The sequence below is a fragment of the Pelophylax lessonae genome, assembly GCF_965119305.1.
Source record: "Pelophylax lessonae genome assembly, chromosome: 1".
NCBI lineage: Eukaryota > Metazoa > Chordata > Amphibia > Anura > Ranidae > Pelophylax > Pelophylax lessonae.
Window position 1 is genome coordinate 163690189 of NC_138768.1, and position 25057 is coordinate 163715245.

At 43.3% G+C, this 25057-nt stretch overlaps 1 protein-coding gene across 1 annotated transcript in view; it reads right to left on the reverse strand.

The window, feature by feature from the left end:
• PCSK1 (proprotein convertase subtilisin/kexin type 1) overlaps positions 1-25057 on the reverse strand; it is an 89887-nt gene that overhangs the window by 32155 nt on the left and 32675 nt on the right. The window contains exons 6-7 of the mRNA XM_082257717.1: positions 11737-11825; positions 3663-3835 (exon numbers count right to left, since the gene is read on the reverse strand). Coding sequence (XP_082113843.1) covers positions 3663-3835; positions 11737-11825 — 262 coding nt within the window. The remainder of the gene's footprint in view (positions 1-3662; positions 3836-11736; positions 11826-25057) is intronic.

Here is a 25057-nt window from a genome sequence, read left to right on the forward strand (position 1 = left end):
AGGATGCACTTTATTAGTGTTTTAAATAATGTCCAATGTGTGTTTTTGTAATATAATACTGTGAAATACATTCCTTGCATGGCCGCTCTGCTCTCAGCTGATTCTGTCTTACTCCTCTCATACCGGTAGCTGTCAGAGGGGTACCTCAGCCCCTCCCCTCTGCAGTGTAACACAGAATCGCCGGTATTCGATTAGAATTGTGGGAAATACCTTTGATACATCGGCCCTTCCGTGACCCCCAGCTGTCAGCGGGGGAGAAGAGGGCGGCAGATAAGCTGAGCTCAGATGAAGAAGGTATTTCACACTATTGTAATCTAATCTACCCTGCGCTTCTGTATAAACTGCAGAGGGGAGGGGCTGAGATCCCCCTCTGACAGCCATGGTATGAGAGGAGAAAGACAGGAGACAGTGGGAGACACAGCAGTGATGTAATGAAGGTATTTTACACTATTGTATTACAAAAACACACACTGGACATATATAGCACTAATAAAGTGCATCCTAGGATTTTATATACACTAAACTAGGTTCACACTGGATTCTTGGCACACAGGGAGGGCAGAGAGGGACAGGACAGAACATTATAAGACCTACCCTGAAAATAAGCCCTACTGTGTCTTTTGGTGCCAAAATTAATGTAAGACCAGAGCTTATTTTCGGGGAAACACGGTATCTACAACTCATAATACATTAGTGTGATGGTCAGTGGGAAGAATGTTCCTTACATTTGTGATTATTGGGAAGAATTATCCCCTTGCAGATATCTAAAAATATCAATGGTGTCAGTGGGAACTTATCTGATAGGCAGAAATTGTTAATTTCTCAAGGAACCCTTAGCAACCTCTAGAGAAACATTAGTGTTTCATGGAACCCTGGTTGGGAAACCCTGAACTAGACCAAGAGAACTACAGTATCTCACAAATGTGAGGGAACCTCTCACATTTTTGTAAATATTTTATTATACCTTTTCATGTGACAACACTGAAGAAACGACACTTTGCTACAATTTAAAGTATTGAGTGTACAGCTTGTATAACAAGGTAAATCTGCTGTCCCCTCAAAATAACTCAACACACAGCTATTAATGTCCAAACCGCTGTCAACAAAAGTAAATAAACCCGTAAGTGAAAATGTCCAAATTGGGCCCAATTAGCCATTTTCCCTCCCCGGTGTCATGTGACTCATTAGTGTTACAAGGTCTCAGGTGTGAATGGGGAGCAGATGTGTTAAATTTGGTGTTATTGCTCTCACTCTCTCATACTGGTCACTGGAAGTTCAACATGACACCTCATGGCAAAGAACTCTCTGAGGATCTGAAAAAAAGAATTGTTGCTCTTCATAAAGATGGCCTAGGCTATAAGAAGAATGTTAAGACCCTGAAACTGAGTTGCAGCATGGTGGCCAACACCATACAATGGCTTAACAGGACAGGTTCCACTCAGAACAGGCCTTGCCATGGTTGACCAAAGAGGTTAAGTGCATGTGCTCAGCGTCATATCCAGAGGTTGTTTTTGGGAAATAGATGTATGAGTGCTGTCAGCATTGCTGCAGAGGTTGAAGGGGTGGGGGTCAGCCTGTCAGTGCTCAGACCATAAGCTGCACACTGCATCACATTGGTCTGCATAGCTGTTGCCCCAGAAGGAAGCCTCCTCTAAAGATGATGCACAAAAAAGCCAGCAAACTGTTTGCTAAAGACAAGCAGACTAAGGACATGGATTACTGGAACCATGTCCTGTGGTCTGATGAGGCCAAGATAAACTTATTTGGTTGAGATGGTGTCAAGCGTGTGTGTCAGAAACCAGGTGAGGAGTACAAAGTCAAGTGTGTCTTACCTACAGTCAAGCATTTTACATAGTTACATAGTTAGTGAGGTTGAAAAAAGACATCAGTCCATCCAGTTCAACCTATGATGTGTGTGTTTGCTTTTAACCGTACATCGTATACCCCTGTATGTTGTGGTCTCTAAGGTGCCCATCTACTAGTTTTTTGAAACTATCAATGCTCCCTGCTGATACGACTGCTTGTGGAAGAGAATTCCACATCCTTACCGCTCTTACAGTGAAGAACCCCTTACGCACTTTAAGGTTAAACCGCCTTTCCTCTAGTTTTAGTGAGTGGCCACGTGTCTTATTGTATCTCCTTTCTCTGAATAGTTTGTTCCTTATGCTAGGGTCGCCAGTACAGTATTTGTACATTGATATCATATCCCCCCTCAATCGTCTCTTCTCCAGAGAGAATAGGTTCAGTGCTTGTAGCCTATCCTCATAGCTGATGTCCTCCATTCCCCTAATCATTTTTGTTGCCCTTCTCTGGACTTTCTCCAGTTCCAGCACATCCTTCCTGAGGACCGGTGCCCAGAACTGGACAGCATACTCCAGATGTGGCCGGACCAGAGTCTTGTATGGTGGTGGAAGTGTCAAGGTCTTGGGCTGCCTGAGTGCTGCCGGCACTGGGAAGCTACAGTTTATTAAGGGAAACCATAAATGCCAACATGTACTGTGACATACTGAAGCAGAACATGATCCCCTCCCTTCGGAGAGTTGGCTGCAGGGCAGTATTCTAACATGATAACGACCCCAAACACACCTCCAAGATGACCACTGCCTTGCTAAAGAAGCTGAGGGTAAAGGTGATGGACTGGCCAAACATGTCTCCAGACCTAAACCCTATTGAGCATCTGTGGGGAATCCTCAAATGGAAGGTGGAGGATTGCAAGGTCTCTAACATCCACTAGCTCTGTGATGTCATCACAGAGGAGTGGAAGAGGACTCTAGTGGCAACCTGTGAAGCTCTGGTGAACTCAATGCCCAAGAGGGTTAGGGCAGTGCTGGAAAATAATGATGGCCACACAAAATATTGACACTTTGGGCCCAATTTTGACATTTTTACTTAGGGGTATACTCACTTTTGTTGCTTAGCTCAGTTTAGACATTGATGGCTTGTGTTGAGTAATTTTGAGGGGAAAACAAATTTACACTGTTATATAAGCTGTACACTCACTAATTTACATTGTAGCAAAGTGTAATTTCTTCAGTGTTGTCACATGAAAAGTTATAATAAAATATTTACAAAAATGTGAGGGGTGTACTCACTACTGTACATCATTAGAATAAAATAAATAGAACAAAATGTGTCATAGTAGAGCTAGAAATCGACTCGGAATTAGTGGCTGACGAACGCTTAGTAGCATAGCTGAATGCCAAGTGGCAGCTGCCAAAAAAAACAAACAAAAAAAGAAGTCCTGGAATGCATTCAAAAGGAGATAGAACAAATGATGCTAATATAATCATGCCTTTTGGAAGTTCCTTGTAATGATATAGCCAGAAAGTGGGGTCCAGTTTTAGGCACCATATTGTGAAAAAGGAAACAGATGTTTTGGGGACAGTTCAGAGGATGGCAAATAAATTAATCAATGACTGAAGGATAGATAATCTTATTTTCAGTGAACATTCACAAAACTTGGATATATCTTCACTTTATCAATACGGTGGGTCGCATGTATGAAAAGTTTGTTGACTTTTGCAACCAATTAGATGTAGTTCATTTTTTTTTTACCCTGCACTGAATACATGCCAGACAGATTTTGATTTGTTATCACAGACAGCACTTTTGTTAAATGTGAATGAAAGACTTTTATTACTTTACAGTATCTTAAGGCTCACCTGTTTGATGCCATACTCAAAGGCCTTTTCTGCTAATCTTCCAGGGCCTTCTACTGTTTTTCCATCATCATTTGGTCCCCAACTGGCACTGTAAATATCTACATGCTGAGGATTAAATCCAATGGAGCTGGCTTCAATGGCATCAGTAACAACTCCATCTAACATCCGTATCCCTTTAATCACAAATAAAACAAAATTGCATTTCAATGCCTGACAAAGAATTCAGAACACATTACAGAGTTTGGTCTTCCCTTTGATGTCCATCATTGCTCCATCAGGATATATTTGCATTCCCTTTTGACATGGTGCTGTAACAGATGTGACTTTTTATTGTTGTCTAGGTTCAGAATATTCAAGGTTCTGGAACTATCCAGCTTCTGATTGCTATCTGTTGTAGTAAGAATACCGTTACAGCATGCATACTATTCTAGCCTAATCAAAAGGACTGTAATTAGGAAGCAGGAGGTTTAGGGGACTGATCCCACTGAGTTTGTGCAAAAAGCAGCTTTTTTTATCTATTGCATCACTTGTGTCCTTGGAATCATAGTGCCAATCTGTTCCTGTGAAGGTTCCCAAAAGTGTGTGCGTGTGCGGGGGGGGGTTGTTTGCCAAGGAAGGTTGCTTGGTTTTCCCTCATGGCAAAATAATAGGGGTCTCAACAGACTCATGAAAAAGCAGGGATATAAACACATCAGAGATAGCAGTGTGAGCCGACAATATTCATAGTGGAAATAACTATTCCACAGGCTTAATCTTGAAACAGTAGGGGGCCCATTTACACCAGCAGCATTGGGCTGCATTGATCAATGCAGACACAATGCAAGAGCAAGTAAACTTACTTTATGTCCTATTGCTTCAGTTCACACTAATGCACTGTGTAGGACATGTTGCATTTTTGCACAGTGTGTTCCAATGCTCTGTAACTCATCACAACATGCTCCGGTGCATAACAGTACATAGAGAGCATGAATAACAATGCATTGCAGCTCAGCACAACACATACGCCAGTGCACGTGTTATGCACACGATAACATTTATACTGTGGTGTGAATGGGCCCTAAGATCAGTGCAGGACCATCTATTTAATAGAATATATTCTATTAAATAATTGTCCACCTAAGGCTCACTATTTGTCCAACTCAGAATAGCTATCCCTGTCATATTTGGCTGGTGGTTACACTTTAGCCAAAGAATGCTTTCCATTGATTAATTGTTTCTGTAGTGTATAGGTAATCCTAACATAACTTCTATGTAATCTAAGAGTTGTAATGCAGAGCCCAATCTCCTCCAATGATGAGCCTAAATCAAGATTTATTTCTGATAGTCAGGAAACAATTGGATTGTGCAGGGCTTTCCTTTGGGCTCTGTGATAGCAGATTTCAATCACTCACTTTTTATGGAGAAAAAGCAATACGTATCGCATCGTGTCTAGATATCTAAGATATGTTTAGAAAGAAATCTACACTTTTAAAGAAACATGTGCAAACATTAGAACATAGATTATCTCAATATGATTTTGCATATGCTTTGTGAATAAACAAGTGAAAGGTTTGAAGATTCTCAATCAATATTTATTGCTATTAAAATTCACATAGCAATATGCAGATGGTGCCCTGAATACTCCTCTTGAATAAAATGAATCTTTAATGACGGTTCTAATGGTGTGTCAGAGTGTTCCATCTGTATGTGATTTTAGATGTAGCGTGGAGGCAATGATTAAATATGTAACCACAATGCCACAAGAAGATTATATCACAGCTCCAGAGATTTACTAAACTTAGTATTTCAGTAGGCATATAGTACAGCTTTTAAAACATGAGGCTTTACTGACAAGTGTCCTTTGCTGCCATCCTCTCATGTTTTTTTCCCATCAGTTCACTCCCAGTTCTCCTTTGGGGGCCTCAACCCTTCTCCTATCAGTGAGTATATACCCTCACCTTTTCCCTTCCTTCTTCCCAAACCACCTCCCCCCTTTTTCCCTCTGTTTTTTCTTTTTCTTTTCCTCTTTCTCTATTCTTAATATATATGGGCTTAGGATTTGAGATGGCTGATATGGAGATGTTCATGCACAGCCCCATCACTCCCATTACATGTAAGATTTATACTTATAGTCCCTCATCTCAGACCATCAAAAACTTCTCCACCTAGAAACTAAAATAAAATAAAATCTCTCATTTTATGACCATCTATTGCCTCTATGATTTCTTTTATAGAAACATAGAAACATAGAATGTGTCGGCAGATAAGAACCATTTGGCCCATCTAGTCTGCCCAATATATCTGAATCCTATGAATAGTCCCTGGCCCTATCTTATATGAAGGATAGCCTTATGCCTATCCCATGCATGCTTAAACTCCTTCACTGTATTTGCAGCTACCACTTCTGCAGGAAGGTTATTCCATGCATCCACTACTCTCTCAGTAAAGTAATACTTCCTCATATTACTTTTAAACCTTTGCCCCTCTAATTTAAAACTATGTGTCCTCTTGTGGTAGTTTTTCTTCTTTTAAATATGCTCTCCTCCTTTACCGAGTTGCAGTGGCGTACCAATGGGGGGGGGCGGGGGGGCGGCCCGCCCCGGGTGCCACGCTCTGGGGGGTGTCAGCCGGTGTCTTGCCTGTGTGTTCAGACAGATCCCGCAGTGTGAAGGCAGCTGCAGTGGCAGCTCCTTCAGTCCGTGCTGCTAGCGGGGGGCGGAGCAGTGGCTGGAATAAGGGGGCGGAGCCGCGGCGGGAATAAGGGGGCGGGGCCTCAGTGGGAAGAAGGGGCGGAGCCTCGGCAGGAAGAAGGTGAGTGCCCATTGCCCAAGTGTGTGTGCTGGATCGGAGGGGGATGGGGAAGCTGCATATAGAGGAATTCATCTTTCTCTAATCTTCCTGCAGCTGCCTGCTGAATAACTGATCTCCTCCTCTCCCTCCTGCAGGAAGAATAGGCAAAGATCAATTCATCTATATGCAGCTGCCCCATCCCCCTCCTATACAACTTCTTTTGCTGACCCCCCCCTTTTCTTTAGCCCCCCCCCCATGCTCTTCAGCTCCCCACATTGCTTTCTCCCACCCCCCAAGTGCTCCCTGTCCCCCCCAGTGCTCTCCACCCCCTGGTTTTCCCTGCCCACCCCCCAAGTGCTCCCTGCCCCCCCCCAGTGCTCTCCACCCCCTGGTTTTCCTTGCCCGCCCCCCAAGTGCTCCCTGTCCCCCCAGTGCTCTCCACCCCCCTGGTTTTTCCTGCCCGCCCCCCAAGTGCTCCCTGTCCCCCCCCAGTGCTCTCCACCCCCCTGGTTTTCCCTGCCCACCACCCTAGTGCTTCCTGTCCCCCCAAGTGCTCCCTGTCCCCTCCCAGTGCTCTCCACCCCCCTGGTTTTCCCTGCCCACCCCCAAGTGCTCCCTGCCCCCCCCAGTGCTCTCCACCCCCTGGTTTTCCCTGCCCGCCCCCAAGTGCTCCCTGTCCCCCCAGTGCTCTCCACCCCCCTGATTTTCCCTGCTCGCCCCCCAAGTACTCCCTGTCCCCCGCCAGTGCTCTCCACCCCCCTGATTTTCCCTGCCCACCCCCCAAGTGCTCCCTGCCCCCCCCAGGGCTCTCCACCATGGTTTTCCCTGCTTGCCCCCCAAGTGCTCCCTGTCCCCCCAGTGCTCTCCACCCCCCTGATTTTCCCTGCTTGCCCCCCAAGTACTCCCTGTCCCCCCCAGTGCTCTCCACCCCCCTGATTTTCCCTGCCCACCCCCCCAAGTGCTCCCTGCCCCCCCCCCCAGTGCTCACCACCCCCATGGTTTTCCCTGCTCGCCCCCCAAGTGCTCCCTGCCCCCCCCAGTGCTCTCCACCCCCTGCACCTTCCAACCCCCCTACAATGCTTTCCAAACCCCCTATTAATTCTCTCCAGCCCCCCCCCCACCGTGCCCTTCAACTCCTCTAGTGTTCTCTGCTTCGTCTGTGCTCTCTGGCCCCCCTAGTGCTCTTCTATCTTCTATCATGTCCTCAGCCTCTGAGCATCTCCTGTATCATGTCTGTAGTCTCTGACCATCTACTGTATCATGTCTGTAGTCTCTGACCATCTACCGTATCATGTCCTCAGTCTCTGACCATCTCCTGTATCATGTCCTCAGTCTCTGACCATCTACTGTATCATGTCTGCAGTCTCTGACCATCTACTGTATCATGTTTGCAGTCTCTGACCATCTCCTGTATCATGTCTGCAGTCTCTGACCATCTCCTGTATAATGTCTGTAGTCTCTGACCATCTACTGTATCATGTCTTCAGTCTCTGATCATCTACTGTATCATGTCCTCAGTCTCTGACCATCTCCTGTATCATGTCTGCAGTCTCTGACCTCCTCCTGTATCATGTCTTCAGTCTTTGGCCATCTTCTGTATCATGTCTGCAGTCTCTGACCATCTCCTGTATCATGTCTGCAGTCTCTGGCAGTCTTCTGTATCATGTCTGCAGTCTCTGACCATCCCGTGTATCACGTCTGCAGTCTCTGACCATCTACTGTATCATGTCCTCAGTCTCTGACCATCTACTGTATCATGTCTGCAGTCTCTGACCATCTGTTGTATTATGTCTGCAGTCTCTGAGCATCTCCTGTATCATGTCTGCAGTCTCTGACATCTACTGTACTAATGTCTGCAGTCTCTGACCATCTCCTGTATCACGTCTGCAGTCTCTGACCATCTACTGTATCATGTCTGCAGTTTTTGAGCATCTCCTGTATCATGTCTGCAGTCTCTGACCATCTCTTGTATCATGTCTGCAGTCTCTGACCATCTACTGTATCATGTCCGCAGTCTCTGACCATCTCTTGTATCATGTCTGCAGTCTCTGACCATCTACTGTATCATGTCCTCAGTCTCTGACCATCTCTTGTATCACGTCTGTAGTCTCTGACCATCTCCTGTATCATGTCTTCAGTCTCTGACCATCTCCTGTATCATGTCTTCAGTCTCTGACCATCTCCTGTATCATGCCCTTAGTCTCTGATCATCTCCTGTATCATGTCTGCAGTCTCTGATCATCTCCTGTATCATGTCTGTAGTCTCTGACCATCTCCTGTATCATGTCTGTAGTCTTTGACCATCTCCTGTATCATGTCTGTAGTCTCTGAATATCTCCTTTAGCAAGTCTCCAATCTATTACTCAAACTTAAAGGGGCACTGTGATGGGGGGCTGTGAAATTTGTGCAAAAAATATATTCTTGAACACATTACAATTTTTTGTGGGTGTTTTTACATTTTAAAGTTGGGGGGGGGGGGTGCCAGATATAGGATCCGCCCCAGGTGCCAAATGCTCTAGGTACGCCACTGCCGAGTTGATTCCCTTTATGTATTTAAAAGTTTCTATCATATCCCCTCTGTCTCTTCTTTCTTCCAAGCTATACATGTTAAGGTCCTTTAACCTTTCCTGGTAAGTTTTTTCCTGCAATCCATGTACTAGTTTAGTAGCTCTTCTCTGAACTCTCTCTAGAGTATCTATATCCTTCTGGAGATATGGCCTCCAGTACTGCGCACAATACTCCAAGTGAGGTCTCACCAGTGTTCTGTACAGCGGCATAAGCACTTCTCTCTTTCTACTGCTTATACCTCTCCCTATACATCCAAGCATTCTGCTGGCATTTCGTGCTGCTCTATTACATTGTCTTCCCACCTTTATCATTATCATGATACACACATTCTCTTCTTTGTTATATAGGTTTTCAGTCCCTTTATTCATTCTGGTTTTAATGTTCAAGCATCCTTTATGTTGTTTTTTATATAATATTTTATATTTTATATAATTCTTATATATTGTCATAACATCTTGTGTAATTTGATTATACTGAGTTTGTGTAATCTTAGACACTTGTTATGTGTACTTTGCTCCTTTTCGGCAGCTTGATATTCAGCCACTGATGTATTTACGTGTTAATATTTATATAATATTTTATATTTTATATAATTCTTATATATTGTCATAACATCTTGTGTAATTCGATTATATTGAGTTTGTGTAATCTTAGATACTTGTTATGTGTACTTTGCTCCTTTTCGGCAGCTTGATATTCAGCCACTGATGTATTTACATGTTAATTTGTGCCCCCTCCCCCTCCTCCTTTTTAAAAGTCTACTTAATAGCAGGCCCATGTGTGTTTTTATGCTTTGACAAAGGAGTGCGGTTGCCACAACACATGCAGTGCGCAAGCCCTGAAATGCGTCACAGTATGCTGATGTCACTACCACGCGCCCCGTGAGCCTTGCGTCCCAAGACTCACTTCAAGATCTTTCCTTCTGTTATGCCGGAACATAGCCGAGGCAGTGAGAGACCACTCCACAGGACACCAATATATCCTATCACCAGGGACCGACTTTCACCTAGATCTTTCGATCCGATATGCACATTTATATGCCTGCTAACACTTGTAAGTTACTACTGTTTTAATTGCTATTCAATTTTTAACTGCACTCAGAGCCTCTTCTTTCTCTTTATTCTCTATACAGCCGTGAATTTCTGGTTTCAGTCTCCATTGATGGCAGCCCTGAGCAATTGGACCTATAGCACCTCTTAGAGATGCATGGACCTTGTTTAAATATTCCATTTTATATTGTAATTATCTATTTTCGATTCACTTTATGCCGCCCCCCCCCCCCCTCCAATTTTCCATTTTGCACTGTCATATATGCTTTTTGTAATCATGCTACCTGTTTTCATCTTTTCATCTGCAGCTTTAGCGTCTTTTTTTCTCCTATATATTTTTCTCATGTATGAGCACTCTTGGGTTGCTCTTTTTAAATCTGTCCATTACATAGATAATAGACAAAATTAATCTCTGTGGTGAACACAGATGTTTGTAGCGGCACTTTGTGGCTACATGGATCTATTTAAAAAGTGTATAGGGTATGTAAGGTTCTTTACATAGCAGCTAAATGCCAGTATAGACTGGGTCAGTGATAGATAGACATGCTCTCTTGTATTGTGCATACATTTGCCAGCCAAAGACTTTTTTCTTTGAGTCACTATTAAATACTGCCAAATTAAACCGGGGGAAAAAGAAACCCAGTATACCCACACAGTACCAGTATACTGGCACCTACAATATTTAGTTCTGGTAAGAACATTTTAAGACATTGCAAAGTTTTACTGAAAGCTGCATAAACTACAGGCAGTAATGGTGCAATAACTATCAGTTGGTCATTCATACCTCCAATGGGATCAGTGTGGCTGGTTGGACCCCAGGACATGCCCATACTAACACTTGCATAGCAGTGTTTGTTGTCTACCACTGGGTCCTTCATTTTAAGGTAATCTAGTCAGGCACCTATAGGGTCCACAGGCTGGATTGTTTTAACCATTATAGCTAATAAATACTTACTCATTTGTTATTTAAAGGGTTATATTTTCCATGAGAAAGATGTATTTGAAATGCGTTGGGAAAATCACATAATGTCAATATTGCAATATTTGAGAAAATTGCATCATTTTTGCCTTTACATGGACATTGAAGTATTTGCACTGCGCTATATTATGTTATAAATGTCCAAAATAGTTAATGATTGTTACTGTGAGATCAGCCATTGATTATATATGATTTTATTCATGTAATAAAAAAAATTATGTTATTTTATTCAAATTAACATTGTTTTTCATTGTGGATTATGGCACCCTCAAAGTCCCATATAACTCAAATTGCTTCTTAATTGTACACTATACGTTGGGATTCTGGCATCTGATTCAGACCCAAGTCATGCCTTGCATTCTATAATGCAATAGCTAGTGGATCTTGCTATTGCCTAAAGAAGCATTCTAACTGCATTAACTGGTAATGGCAGAGAAACCTGTTATATGTCTTGATCAAAAGCTAAACCTCCTAATACAAGTCTGTAGGCACTTCAGCTTTGGGTAGATTCTTCAATAAAGGGCTTATCCTGTGAACTGTAAAAGGATTTATAAGTGTGAACAGAAAACTTATTATATTGTACTTATACACTTCGAAAACAATGAGGTTAAGTTCTGATTAGTTTCACAAAAAATCAAAAGGGCGTCTGCACAGAATACAAAATAAATGAAATTCAACATATATCTACAAAATAGAAATGTAATATTACCTCCTACTTTCGCATTAAAAGCAACACCAACTCCACATTTGTGGTTGTTTGCAATCATTGCAACTTCTCCTGCACATCTTGTTCCATGTCTAGAAATAAAGACAGACAATATGTAATCCCAGTTCAATAAAATTCTGCATGAAATGTTACTCAGGAGACATACCCGACCCGCTGAATAGCTCTCATTTTATTTATGGAATGTGTGCACTAGGCTACTTTAAATCCTAACAACTACAGGTGTTCCTATGTTCCTCAGGGCGCTTAATCTGAGCATGTTAAAATGTAGGCCAGTCAGTTAATTGGTTCATGCACTGTCCTTTCTCTAAGCCTAAAGCAGCCTCACCAATGTCCTGTGTGTGCGGAATGCTCTAAGGGCTCTTTCACACAGGCGGACCGTTTAGATCCACCTGTCCGTTTTTTTGGCAGATCTGAACGGTCTCCCCATGCATCCCTATGGGGCATTGGATGTCAGCGGAGACATGTCCACTGACATCCAATCCGATCCGTCAAATCTGGACGGATGGAAACCCTATTTTCCATCTGTCCAGCGGATCGGATCAGATGGGATCGGATGAGAACGGACCGACGGTCCGTTCCCATCCGATTTCCCCCATAGAGATGCATGGGGAACTGACAGCTGTCTGCGGAGACTCAGCTGTCGTCCTCCTGCTCAACGGGGGATCGGCGGATCGATCCCCCGCTGAGAAAAACGGACTCCGTCCAACGGACGAAGTGTGTGAAAGGGGCCTAACTCAACTCAAAATTGCCCTTGAGGTGAAAGCTCTGGCGAGACTGAATATAATTGTTTTTAATTATTTTTATTTATAAGATGGAGCACTTGCAATTAAAAACTGACATTAAGAATTCTGAGGTTTCCATCTTTAAATTATTTTTGTTTGATGTTTTACAAAAGAACACACAGGGAGTAAAGCTTAAAGATAAAGATAAAAGGGAAGGGCATTATGTATGCAAAGGAGAGTATACAGTTTAAACACCTTTACAGGCCTTCCTCATCCACCAGCCCCAAGGGAAAGGAGAAGTGTAGGATTGAAGAAGGTTCAGCGCCACAGGTTGGGTCCAGAAAGGTTATGATGCATCCAGATTGCCCAAGCATTGTAAAATTTATCATACTGATCTCTACACGTTGCTACTGATCATTCAGCTTTCCTACCTCCTTCATCTTTTTGATCCAATCCTCTCTTCTTGGTACCCTAGCCTGTCTTCAGAAGAAAGGGATCAAACACTGCATTCAAGAGGTGAGGCAATTCCCATAGTTTATGTTACTTAGAAGACATGGGAAGCACATGGAGGAGAAATGGGCCTGGGGCATCCAGCAAGCCTATATCTAAAATATTTTAATTATTGAGCCAATGCTTTGCCAAAATGGATGAATCCCACTAGATCTGCAGCAGTGTTCAGACCTGGCCACAGCCCCTCTAGGAAAGCTGTGATATTGTCAGAAACATTGCAGCTTGCCGGGCTGGAACCCTGCACTAGCAAAGTGTGGAGTTACTAACAGGTTTCCTGCCCTCTGGAGTCCATCAAGAATTTATGGGTCAGCCTGACCAAACATTTGGAACATTTGTGGTGCAGTTACAATGTAGGTTAAAGTCCAAGTCCTGTTACAATGTAGGTTAAAGTCCAAGTTCTGTTACCATGGTTTAAGAAAGGGTAAGCTGCCCTGGGATCCAATAAGAAGCTGTGACTTTTTATAAAAGAGAAATCAGTCTAATCCAGATCGGACATTTTACATAGCTGTTCAAATTGGGTCAATGATGACGAAGAGCTTTTCGAAGGCTTTTGGGAGCAGAAAAAGTATACATTTTTTAAATTTCATTATTTTATTAGAAAAAGTATCTGACCATACCTCCAATGTTTTATGGCTAAGCTCCCAAAATATTCCCTTAAATCTCCCAATGGGAGCAGTCGACCCTCCTCAAGAAATTTATAGCAACAGGTGTCCCCATCAGGCAACCATGTCTTAAAGAAACCTTGGTGTTCACCCAGAGGAAACCAGGAACCCACCAACTGGTGAGAGGGGTGCTTTGGTATGCAAGATATGGAGGCTACAAATGTGCCCTTTTGATTGACCACATCCCACACCAAAAGGGTATGGATAGTATGGGGAAGGTGGAGTATGAGAGGCCTCAGAAGTATTTTGACAGCCAAGGTGCATGTGTCAAATTTCCTTTTGCCACGTATTTCTCCATGGGCACCCATAGCTTGGAGTGAGTGAATAATGCCAGTTAAGTATCCTTTAAAGAGAAATCACATTTTAGTAAAGGGACACACTGAGGAGGCCCAGGCTAGCTAGAGTTTTGGGCCTTTGAGTATTGTGAAAGCCAGGCAGCATTTCTTGTTATTCCAAACAAATTGTATTAACAGACTTTTAAATAGAGCTGCCAGAAGAAGGTCCAGGATAAACTAAAGGGAATCATCTGCAAAGTAACCAAAATAGAAGGCAATGCTGTAGATTTTAGTATGTTTATCCTGCCTAGCCAAGAATAGAAGGAATTTAAAAAAAGTTCAGAATAAAGGCATATTAAAATAAATTCTTAATTCCAGTGTTTCAGTGTTTCCTGAATATGTGACTGGATGAAAGGAAAAAATCACCTAAGTAAAGCTGATTCATCTAATTTATACATATCATACACTATGCTGTAGTTGCTCATCTTTATATGCAGATGTTTCCTGTATAGCACTTTTGCAGTTCACTGATTTATTACATCTATTGCCTAAAGTTGCTCTTTAATAATAAATTAAAGCAAAAAATAGCTTCAAATATATTTCCACTGATCTCCATTAAATGCTGTTGGAGGATGAAATACCGATAATATCTCTCTAGCAACAGAATACTAGATGCATGGGATGAAGCAGTGTTTGGAAAAACACTACTTAGGAAATCACCAGAATCTGGCAGTTCCCAAATACTATATACGCAGAACATTCACAAATAGTTTGTAGAACTACGGGGTTTTTTTTTTCCTCGCTATAAATCTGCATAATATATCATTCATTATAGGGGATCACTGTCTGTGAGAAGAACTGATAGCCCACTGTAAAATTCTCTACCGATAAAACTTTAGAGGATGCGGTTTCGCTTAGGGATGTCCTCAATAGAAGACTCATAGAAAAACTTCTGGTTGAGCAGCAACCGACAGCAGGTGCATTTGCCCATCTCATCCAAAAGTTCTTGGTGAAAATCTGTCAATTGTTGGTTTGTTGCCTGTGCCATGGATTGTTTGTGTGTCTGTTCCAGCGTACGCATATGCATCAATAGGTCAGTAGCTGTCTGTCAGTGGATCCTCTTTCAATTTGTCGCCAAAGCCAAGAGTTCTTCCCTAATGATGCCTGTTCGGTTCGCACCAGAACTTTCGAACATCGCAAACGCTCGGAACCAAATAACAAACCTCATTGAAGTCTATAAGACCCGAACTGGAAAAATCAAAAGTGCCCATTTTGAAGGCTTATGTACAAGTAATTGGGCAAACAATGGTTTTGGGGGTCCGGGTACTGCCCTGGAAAAAAAGTTTGTAAATAATTTCATTTTTAAATGAACAGTGATTTACTGATGCTTAAAGTGAAAGCATCAAAATGAGAAATAACAGTAAAAATAAAAAATTCCTTTCAATATAGTGCCTGGGGGGGTCCCTTTAGTCTGCCTATAATGTGGCACATCTGTACTGTGTATAGAAGCTGCTGCAGAAATAATTGCATTTATAAAGCCAAAAAAAATGACATTTTCCCTGCAAGCTTTCTTTATTTTGTAAACAACAGCTTGGGGAGCCAGTCTGTATGATAAGGCCACAATGTAGTGCACTTGGAAGAAGATTAGAGATTTTCTGGATAAATTCTAGTATCTCTTCCGCAGACTTTGGATAGAAGTAACAGGTGCGGAAAAATTGGTCTTTGTGTGCCGAAAGGTGCTTTTACACCGTAAATCTTGAAAGGTACTCTTGATGAAAGCAAGAATTGCCTTGCTTTTAAAAAGTGAAATAATATTCACCTGTAAAACAGGTGTTTTAAAATTAAAAATTGATCTTTGGGTGTCTGGCACCTTCACACTGTAACTCTACGGCTTCATAGCTGCTTGTAATCCAGGACTAATTCATTTTGATAAATGTCAGATGGTCCACGGAGTCTGTGGACAGACACGTTCTATTTCAGTAACAAAACCTCCAGCAGCACTGAATGCCCGTTCAGAAAGCACTCTGGATGCAGGGCAGTCCAGCAGCTCAATTTCATACTGGGTAAGTTCTGGCCAGTGGTCTACTCTCATGACACAGTAACCCAGTGGATCGTCAACTGGAAGCTCTTCATCTCTGTTTTCATCCCTAGATAATCATCCACCATATGATGCAGGCCCTGCCAATGGAATGTGGAAGCCAAGAGCCCTGGGTGGCAAGAACTAAAAAAATTGTGAAATTCATTACTTAGGCAGGCCCCTTCCCCACCGCTCCTCTCTTGACCAACAGAAGCCTCAAAACTAAGTTTTCCATAAGTCGGGAAAAGCATTAGATAAACTCCTTTTATAAAGGGTCCTCAAGAGATTTCATCATCTGCACCCTCTGTGGGGACAGGATGAGTTCTGAAACTTTCCCCATGTAACAGTGATCAAGGAGGGTTGCCAACCAATAGTGATCCTTCTCCCTGATGCCACATATTTTTGGGTCCTTTCGCAGGTGGGAGGGAGGGAGCCCATGCACTGCAAGTTAGCAGGGGCATGAGAAGCAGACTCCTCAGAGTCACTATGGATTACAGTATCTGCCTCCTCCCAGCCAGATACTACTCCCAAGAGTTCTGGGGATGGAAGACCATCTGTTGAGGGTTGACGTATGTCTTCCTCTGCTTCAATGCCTCAAAAACTGCCAGAATCCTCCTCCTCCTCCCTCTCCTCTTGTGTGTTCTGTGGTGTAGTAAGAATGGTGTCTGCATAAAGCAGGCCTTGAGAGGAAAGAAAGTCCTTCTCTTCCTCCCGCTGCTTTGCCTCGAGTGCCCTGTCCATAATGGCAGGCAGAGTCTGCTCCAGCAGGAACACAACAGGGATTGTGTCACACAACAGCAATTGTGTCACTGATGCATGCATTGTCATAGCTCACCATCCTTTTGGCCTCCTCAAATAGTGACAGTACAGTGCATGCCTCCTTTATCAGCACCTATTGGCGTAAAAGAAAAAAAACTGAGCCCGCCTGAGGCTGTCGTTGTGTCTTACTCACACAGGTACTCGTTGACGGCCCTCTGCTGCATGTGCAGCTGCTGCAGCATTGCCGCCTGGTGAGCATGTCACAAATCGGGTAGTTTACGGGCAGGTGCAATTCCCACTAAATTTCAGCCAACCGAGCAGTGGCTTTGTATGACCGCCTGAAATGGCTACAGACTTTTTTGGCCTGCTTTAGCAGAATTTCCAACCCTTGGTACCTATTTAGGAAATGCTGCACCACCAAATTGAGGGCATGTGCCAGGCATGGCACATGCGTCAAATTTCCCTGCCTAAGGGCGGACAGGAGCTTTGTGCTATAATTGCACTTCACCATTTCTGGCTCCAACTGGTGTAGCATGAATCGTCTCCGGGCCTGCCCCTGCAGAGCTGCAAGAATCTCAGCTCTGTTGTGGTTCCTGTTCCCTAGACACACCAACTGAAGCACTGCATTACACCTTTTAGTCCGATTCATTGAATAGCCCATTAAATGCTTAGGAGGTTCTTGTGGTTCATAGGACAATTCAGCAGAGGAGGGCATGGAGGAGGAGGAAGTGGAGGGGGTAGAGCTGACAAATCTCGCATCATCACCACTAGCTGTATAGAGACGTGGCGGCACAAAAAGCTGCAGCAATGAGCCCTGTGCTGCATCCTTCCGAAACGCAAGCAGAGTTACCCAGTGTGCTGTGAACGAAATATAGCCTCCCTAACCATACTTGCTGGACCACGTGTCAGCAGTAACGTGAACTTTGCGGCTGACTGCCTTTCCCAAATGATGCCACAGCATTGCCTTCCACTTGATGATACCGAGCTGGAATGGCCTTACGTGAAAATAAATACTGAGAGGGAAGCTGCCATTGTGGTACAGCACATTCTGCAAATTCACAGAAGGGGCTAGAATCCGCCAGACGGAAAGGCAGAAGTTGTAAATCAAGCAGCTTTAGTCTACAGCTGGTGGTGTGCTACTGGTAGATGTGCTGTAAGGACCTGGGACACCCAGTGCTATAGAATCATCCCTGTAAGTGGAGGCTGGTATAGCGGAGGGTAGACTGAGGTGAGTAAGGAGGAGGAACAGAATTGCATCTCTTTTGTGCGGCTGAGTGGTGGGAGTTTAAATACCTTGTCAAGCATGTGGTACCCAAATGACTGGTGTTTTTGCTATGCTTGATGTGCTTGAGACAAAATTTGCAAATTGCAACAGTGCCATCGACTGCACTTGTGCTAAAAACGGCCCAGACAGCGGAGCTGTGGGAAGGGTGGTGGGAGATAACAGCTCTACAATGTAATGGAATAGGTTGGCTGCTCTCTACTCTTCCATGGTGGCTGCCTCATTGTGGTTGTGTTTCACCTTCACTTTCCTCCTCTGCTCTATCTGACACCCAAGTTGCGTCAGTGACCTGATCTTTATCATCTCCTCCATCCTCATTATCACTGGAGACTAGAGATCGACCGATTATCGGCAACACTGATATATCAGGGGCCGATATGCACTTTCCCCGATATATCAGAATAGGCCTCTGAAGTTACCAATATTGCCGATATTTACGTGACATCATTGCGTATGTGGCGCTGCATACGTTCTGCCTTCTAAGACCGCCTCCCACGCCTCGGACAGCCTCATGTGCACTGTGCAGCCAGCTGCAGTCCAGTCACGGTGCTGACCGTGCCAGCCATCCACCCACAGGCCCTGGCCTCAGCCACCCACCACAGGGTGCCAGCCACCCAACCCACAACAGAACAGGGTGCCAGTCCAGCATCCAGCCAGCCACCCCACAACAGGGTGCCAGTAGCCAGCCAGCCACCCCACAACAGGGTTCCAGCAAGGAAACTAGCCACTCAGATGACACCAAGCCAGCCACCTGCCACCACACAGTGTTTCAGCAAGCCAGCCACCCACAACAGGCCAGGGTGAGTGACACCAAGCCAGCCACCCACACAACAGGGTGACCCCAAGCCAGCCACCCACCACAGTGTTCCAGCAAGCCAGTCACCCACCACAGTGTTCTAGCAAGCCAGCCACTTACAACAGGGTGACACCAAGCCAGCCACCTAGCACAGTGTTCCAGCAAGCCAGCCACCCACCCACAACAGGGTGACACCAAGCCAGCCACCCGCCACAATGTTCCAGCAAGCAAGCCACCCACAACAGGGTGACACCAAGTATATTTTTATATAATTTTGAGATCAGACCCTTCTACCAACCAGCGAGACTCTACTCCATTCTAACCCTCCCCCTTTAAATTGTGTTTTTAAAGTAAAAATGGATGGTCACACTACACTCACATTGACTGAACTATCACTAGATTTACAATAAACTGATATTCTACATTGGCAATAGAATCAGAATAGCACACTATAGCACACTAACTCTCTAGGAGTACTGAACAGACAGAGCCGGTGCTAGACTATTTTGCGGCCTAGGCAAGACCAGCTCCCTGCACCCCCCCCCCAAATAAAAATACTTTACACATTGCCTTCCTTCCTGCACATAACCCACCCCCCCTACACCCCCCTTCCTGAGTACACTGCCCCTTTAAATCCTACTCCCCCCTTCCTGTACACACTTTTCCCCTTTAACCCTATACCCACCTTCCTGCACACACTGCCCCCTTTAACCATACACCCCCTTCCTGTACACACTTCTCCCCTTTAACCCTACACCCCCTTCCTGTACACACTGCCCCCCTTCCTTCACACACTGCCCCCCTTTAACGTTACACCCCTCTTCCTGTATACACTTCCCCCTTTAACCTTACACCACCCTTCCTGTTCACACTGCCCCCCTTTAACCCTACATCCCCTTCCCCCACAAACCGCCCCCCTTCCTGCACACACTGCCCTGTATAGACTATATCCCCCTGTAATGTGTGTTCCCCCTTCATTAAACTGACAAGATCTGCCTTGCCGGACACAATGAGCAGCAGATGGTTAGAGTACCTGCTCTGTCAGTCCCCGCTCAGCCCCACCACCTGGCTCAGTACTTCCACGTTTCCAGCTGTCAGCGGAGTTCATTCACCTGTTCCCGCAGCCTCTGGTTCTCAAATTGCAGGTAGGTGACAGGAGAGGGTCCCCGCCAGGCGCAGCACATCCTCCAGCTGCCTCTCCACCCTGCGCCTGAACTCTTTCATCTCGGCTTGCAGCCCATGCATGGTCTCCCGTAGTGGACATTCTCTCTCCTACTCTGGTACACTCCTGCAGACCAGCCAAACCGACATCTCCAATCCAAGCTTTATTCTGGTGGGCGAGGAAAGGCAACGATTGGAGGCCTAGGGTTGACTTCAGCTGCAGCAAGCGGAGATTCCCATCATCCAGCGAATTACCTTGTCCAGTGCCAGGATCCCAGCTCACTTCTGCTGTGTGTAGGTGCATCAGTGTGTGTGGGGGAGGGACAGCGGCTCTGAAGGTGACAGGAGAGGTATGTGGCACTGACCATGGCTGCGTTCTAGGTGGTAGTGCGCCCTAGGCCTAGTTCGCCTAGTGGTAGCACCGATCCTGTGAACAGAGCCCTATTCTATCTCTCTCCACGCCGATATTACACTAAAAATGGCCACTATTGAAAGAATACTTTTATAGTGTGGGGTGGAACTAAGAGCAATGAGCCATGATTGGATAGAGTCATCATTACTTTCTCCGAACCTCTGGCTCTGACAGTGCCCTTTGCCCTGATTGGGCAAAGCTTTCATTGCTTCAGCCAATCAGGGCCTCCAATGCACTGCGTGGTGGCGTAATTCATTGTAGTCATTCGGTGGGCCGAATGAATGGTCAAACGCCCCAATAATTCGGGTGTTCATCGAACGGTCGAACAGCCAATTAATGCTCGGGCCAAACCGTTCGCCCATTCCTACTCCTGAAGCTTCGCTTGCAACCACAAGCAGTTCAGTTGGTCTCATAGCAATGAGGCATCCAGGCGCCAAGGTTTAATATGCCAAACCTCCAGTGGTAGGGAAAGTGTCATTGTAATTGAGTGAAGGTCAGAAAACACTAGTGGCTCGATCGTCACCATCCCTAGATATGGTAAGTCTGGTTGGGAAAGGAAAACAAAATCAATTCTAGAATACGTTTTGTGCATCGGAGAGAAAAAAAATAAGTCTTTATCCACTGGAAACAGTGACTGCCTGGGGTCATAAAGGTGTACAGTAAGTCAGTGAGACATTTTTATTTGCATGTAGGGCTCTGTAAGGAGCTGAAGATACACCATTTGAGGTATCCAGCAACAGGTTCAATGGGAGGTTAACTGCTTGTCTACTGGGCACTTTTCAGCTTTCAGTGCTGTCGCATTTTGAATGACAATTGCATGTTCATGCAACACTGTACCCATATGACATTTTTAGCATTTTTTTTAAACAGATATAGCTTTCTTTTGGTGGTATTTATTCTCCACTGTTTTTTTTTATTTTTTGTAAAACAAATGAAAAAAGTCAAGAAAACTTTGAAAAAAAAATGTTGTAAATAAGTTATTTTTCTCCTTCACTAAAGAGGCTGCACTGATGGACACTGATAGGTGGAATTGATGAGGAGGCACTGATGAGGCTGCACTGAAAGGTAGAATTATTGGGCACTGATAGGCGGCACTGATAGCTGCCACTGATAGGTAGCACTGATGAGCACTGATATGCAGCACTGATGGGCAGCATTTATGGCACTGATGCGCAGCACTAATGGGCAGCATTGATAGCACTAATGGGGCTGCACTCACAATCAGGGCACTAATGATCACAGGGCGCATACAAGGGGCGTGGTTCTGGGAGGACATTCATAGACATCCTCCTGGAACTAGAGAACCGTGCTGTAGCCATATTTCGGCTATAGCGTGGTAAGAAAGTGGTTAAAATCTCCACTCATTGCCAGGATACCTTGTGGAAAATCCATTAAAATCTAACTGACCTGTCAAATGAAAGGTACCTGGCCATCATTAGAGCTATATATGTTAGCAAATGTAACTGGCTAACCCTGGATAGTGCCTTTAAGAACTAGATACCTCCCTTCAGGGTTCGGGCATTGATCCAAAAGCTGAAACAGTATGTGCCTTGAGAACAGGATGGATACTGTCTTTTAGCTTAGCTGTTCATAGCATGGTATCCCGTCGGAAAATTAATCCTTGTATAATTTAGAAATGTGGTTGGCACAGAAGTGTGTCTCTTGTATGATGGCATTGCTAGCATTGTGTTTAAACGGCTCATGGTAGAAGAGGGAACGCTTTTCTGGGGTATTCACCCCCTTCGCATTAGGAGATACAAATTTCTAGGTTAGAGAGCCAGTTCCACTCTGAGGTGACCCCGTGGTTGCAAAAGGGCACATTGCAAAAGTACACCAGTCGAAGCTCACACCAAGTATAGCTGTTGGGAAAGGCCCGACCAGATAGGGGGGAGAAGTCAGTCACAATGCCCACCGCTCACCTACCAACACGACACTGCCATAGCAAGAAAAAAAGAAAGCAAAGCAGACAAACCAAAAAAAAGGAAAGGTAAGTGAGTAAGAATAGAGAAAAGGAAAGGGGGGAAAAAAATTAAAACAACACTGAGGGAACAAGCCCTCAGAAAGAACCCCAAGAGGGTACTGCTATACAAAACAAAAAAGACGCCGGACCCTCAATTAGAGAAGACTAAGAAAATAGCCTCACCTCAGGGAGGGACAGCAGAGGAATCAAGCCTCTGCTGAAGGGGGGAACACAGAAAAAGCGTGACCAAGAGGGTCACCAAGATCATCTAGTCTGCCGGGGGAGTAATACTCACCGCCGAAAATACCGTCTTGCTGACGTCCTGTGGGGATTAGAAAGAACCTTAGTTAACAAAAACAACAAAAGGTTCATGATATCTACTCAAATCAAGGCTTATAGTACAGCAAAATAAAAATATCCTACAGGAAAACTAAAGGTCAGTTGTAGGGCAGGTCTCCATGCCCCAAACAGGCAAAGTGAAGTGGGGGAAAGAGTTCCTAACAAAATATACATAAGCCCAGAAACTTACGGGCACTCCAATTCTGCTAAAATAAAGCATCAAGAAAGACTTATGTATGACCATAAACCCCCTGACCTTTCCACTCTTACATACATAGTCCTAGCCCAGCAGTAGAAAGAAGGGGGAGGGGAGTAGACATGTGCAGTTTGTTTAGTTCTGATTTAAAATTCAGACAAATCTTCTGTTATTCGGATGTATACGAATTTTTGAATTACAATAGTAACAAATTTAAAGGAACTCAAAATAAATAAACAAAATTTCGGACCAAATTTGAAACCCAATGATTTTCAAATCAAATTCAAATCGTATTAGAATAGTTTTCGAATCACATTTGAATTTCCGAAAAGAATAAAATAGAATAGAAATAAAGGAAATTAATTGAAAAGTATAGAATAGAAATTATATATAATGGAGTAAAACAGAACACAATACAAACTAAAAGTATAGAAAAAAAAATAGAATAGAAAATAAAGGGATGGAATAGAAAATAAAGGAATAGAATGTAATAAAAGAACAGAATTAAATCGAATCGAAAATAGGGAATAGATTAAAAAAGAATAGAATAGAATAAAACAGAAAAAATATAGCCATCTTTTGAAATTCAAATTTCAAATAGAATACATTTGAAAAGAATATAAAAGAAAAGAATAGAATAGAAAATAAAAAGAAAAGAAAAGAATAGAAAAGAATAGAAAAGAATAGAAAATAATAAAATATTAAATAAATAAATAAAAGAATAGAATAACAAATAAAGAATATAACCCGCTGAAATTCGAATAGAATATTTTCAAATTTGAACAAAATAGAAAAGAATGGAATAGAAAATAACAGAACAGAAAAAAAATTTAAAAAAAATTATAACCATAGAATAGAAAAGAAAAAAAAACAATAAAAAAGAATAGAATAGATGCATCCATCTTCCGAAATTCGGATTTCGAAAAGAATAAAGTTGAATAGAAAATAAAAGAATATAATACAAAATAAAAGAAAAGAATAGAAAAGAATAGAATAGAATAAAACATAAAAAAATAATAGAATAGAATAGAAAGAATAGAAAGAATATAACAATACAACCATTTTCTGAAATTCAAATTTCAAATAGAATGAATTTGAATAGAATAGAAAAGAATAGAATATAACAGAAAATAATAGAATGTAAAAGAAAAGAAAAGACTAGAAAATAATAGAATAGCATAGAAAAACAATAGAATAGAAAAAATAGAACTATTTTCCAAAATTCTAATAGAATAAATTCTATTTAGAATGGAATTCGATTCAAATTCGATTAGACTGAATTCATAAATTTTAAAATAATTTGAATTTGAATAAATAAAAGAAATTCTAAAAATGAATTAAACAAATTTAACTAAACAAATTTATGTAAATAACGGAAAAAAGCTAATTTTTTTCATTCTGCACATGTCTTGAGGGGAGTACACCTGTGAAAGGGGAAAAGCCTAACCAACTAAGACCCCATAGCCCTTCATTTGACTAAACCACTAGGACCTCAGCCCCAGGAAAGGGGTACTTACAGGAGACTTATTAACTAGCTCAAGGGATCTATAACGAGGAATCACAGAAGCTCCCTTAAGGGAAGCATGCCCAAATTCTTCCGATAGGAGCATATGTTTCTGATAACCCAGGAGACCGCTGTCTGAGGGTAAAGATACATAAAGACCTGTGGGGGAAATGTCTGGCAAGATGAAAAGTCAGCCAGGATGAGACAAGAGAAACACCTATGGGAGACCACTCCCTGCAAGTCTCCAGATGCCCCTAGGCATTTGAGTGATATCATAACAAACTGAATAAACACAAGCCCTCCAGTCCAGACTCCAAGTTGACGCCTGGAAACTGCAGGCAAGAACAGGCAGAAAAAAAAACGAGTTTGCAGAAACTTAGCTGCCAACTCTCCATCCTGCTATACATATTCAGGGCTTATGCAACTGAATGGCAGGAAAAGTATAGCATCTTTCAAAGTCTTCAAGATTGTCATATGGCTTTAATCACAGAAATCCGCACTGCATCAGGATGAGCTAGAATGGCCTCAATGCCTTCGGACTCACTCAGAGATCCTTGTAGATAGTGCCGAGAAGCTATCAGGTAGCCAAAACTTCCGGTACCACTCTGGAACCGATATCTCAGGCAGGTGCAGCATTGTGCAGAAACA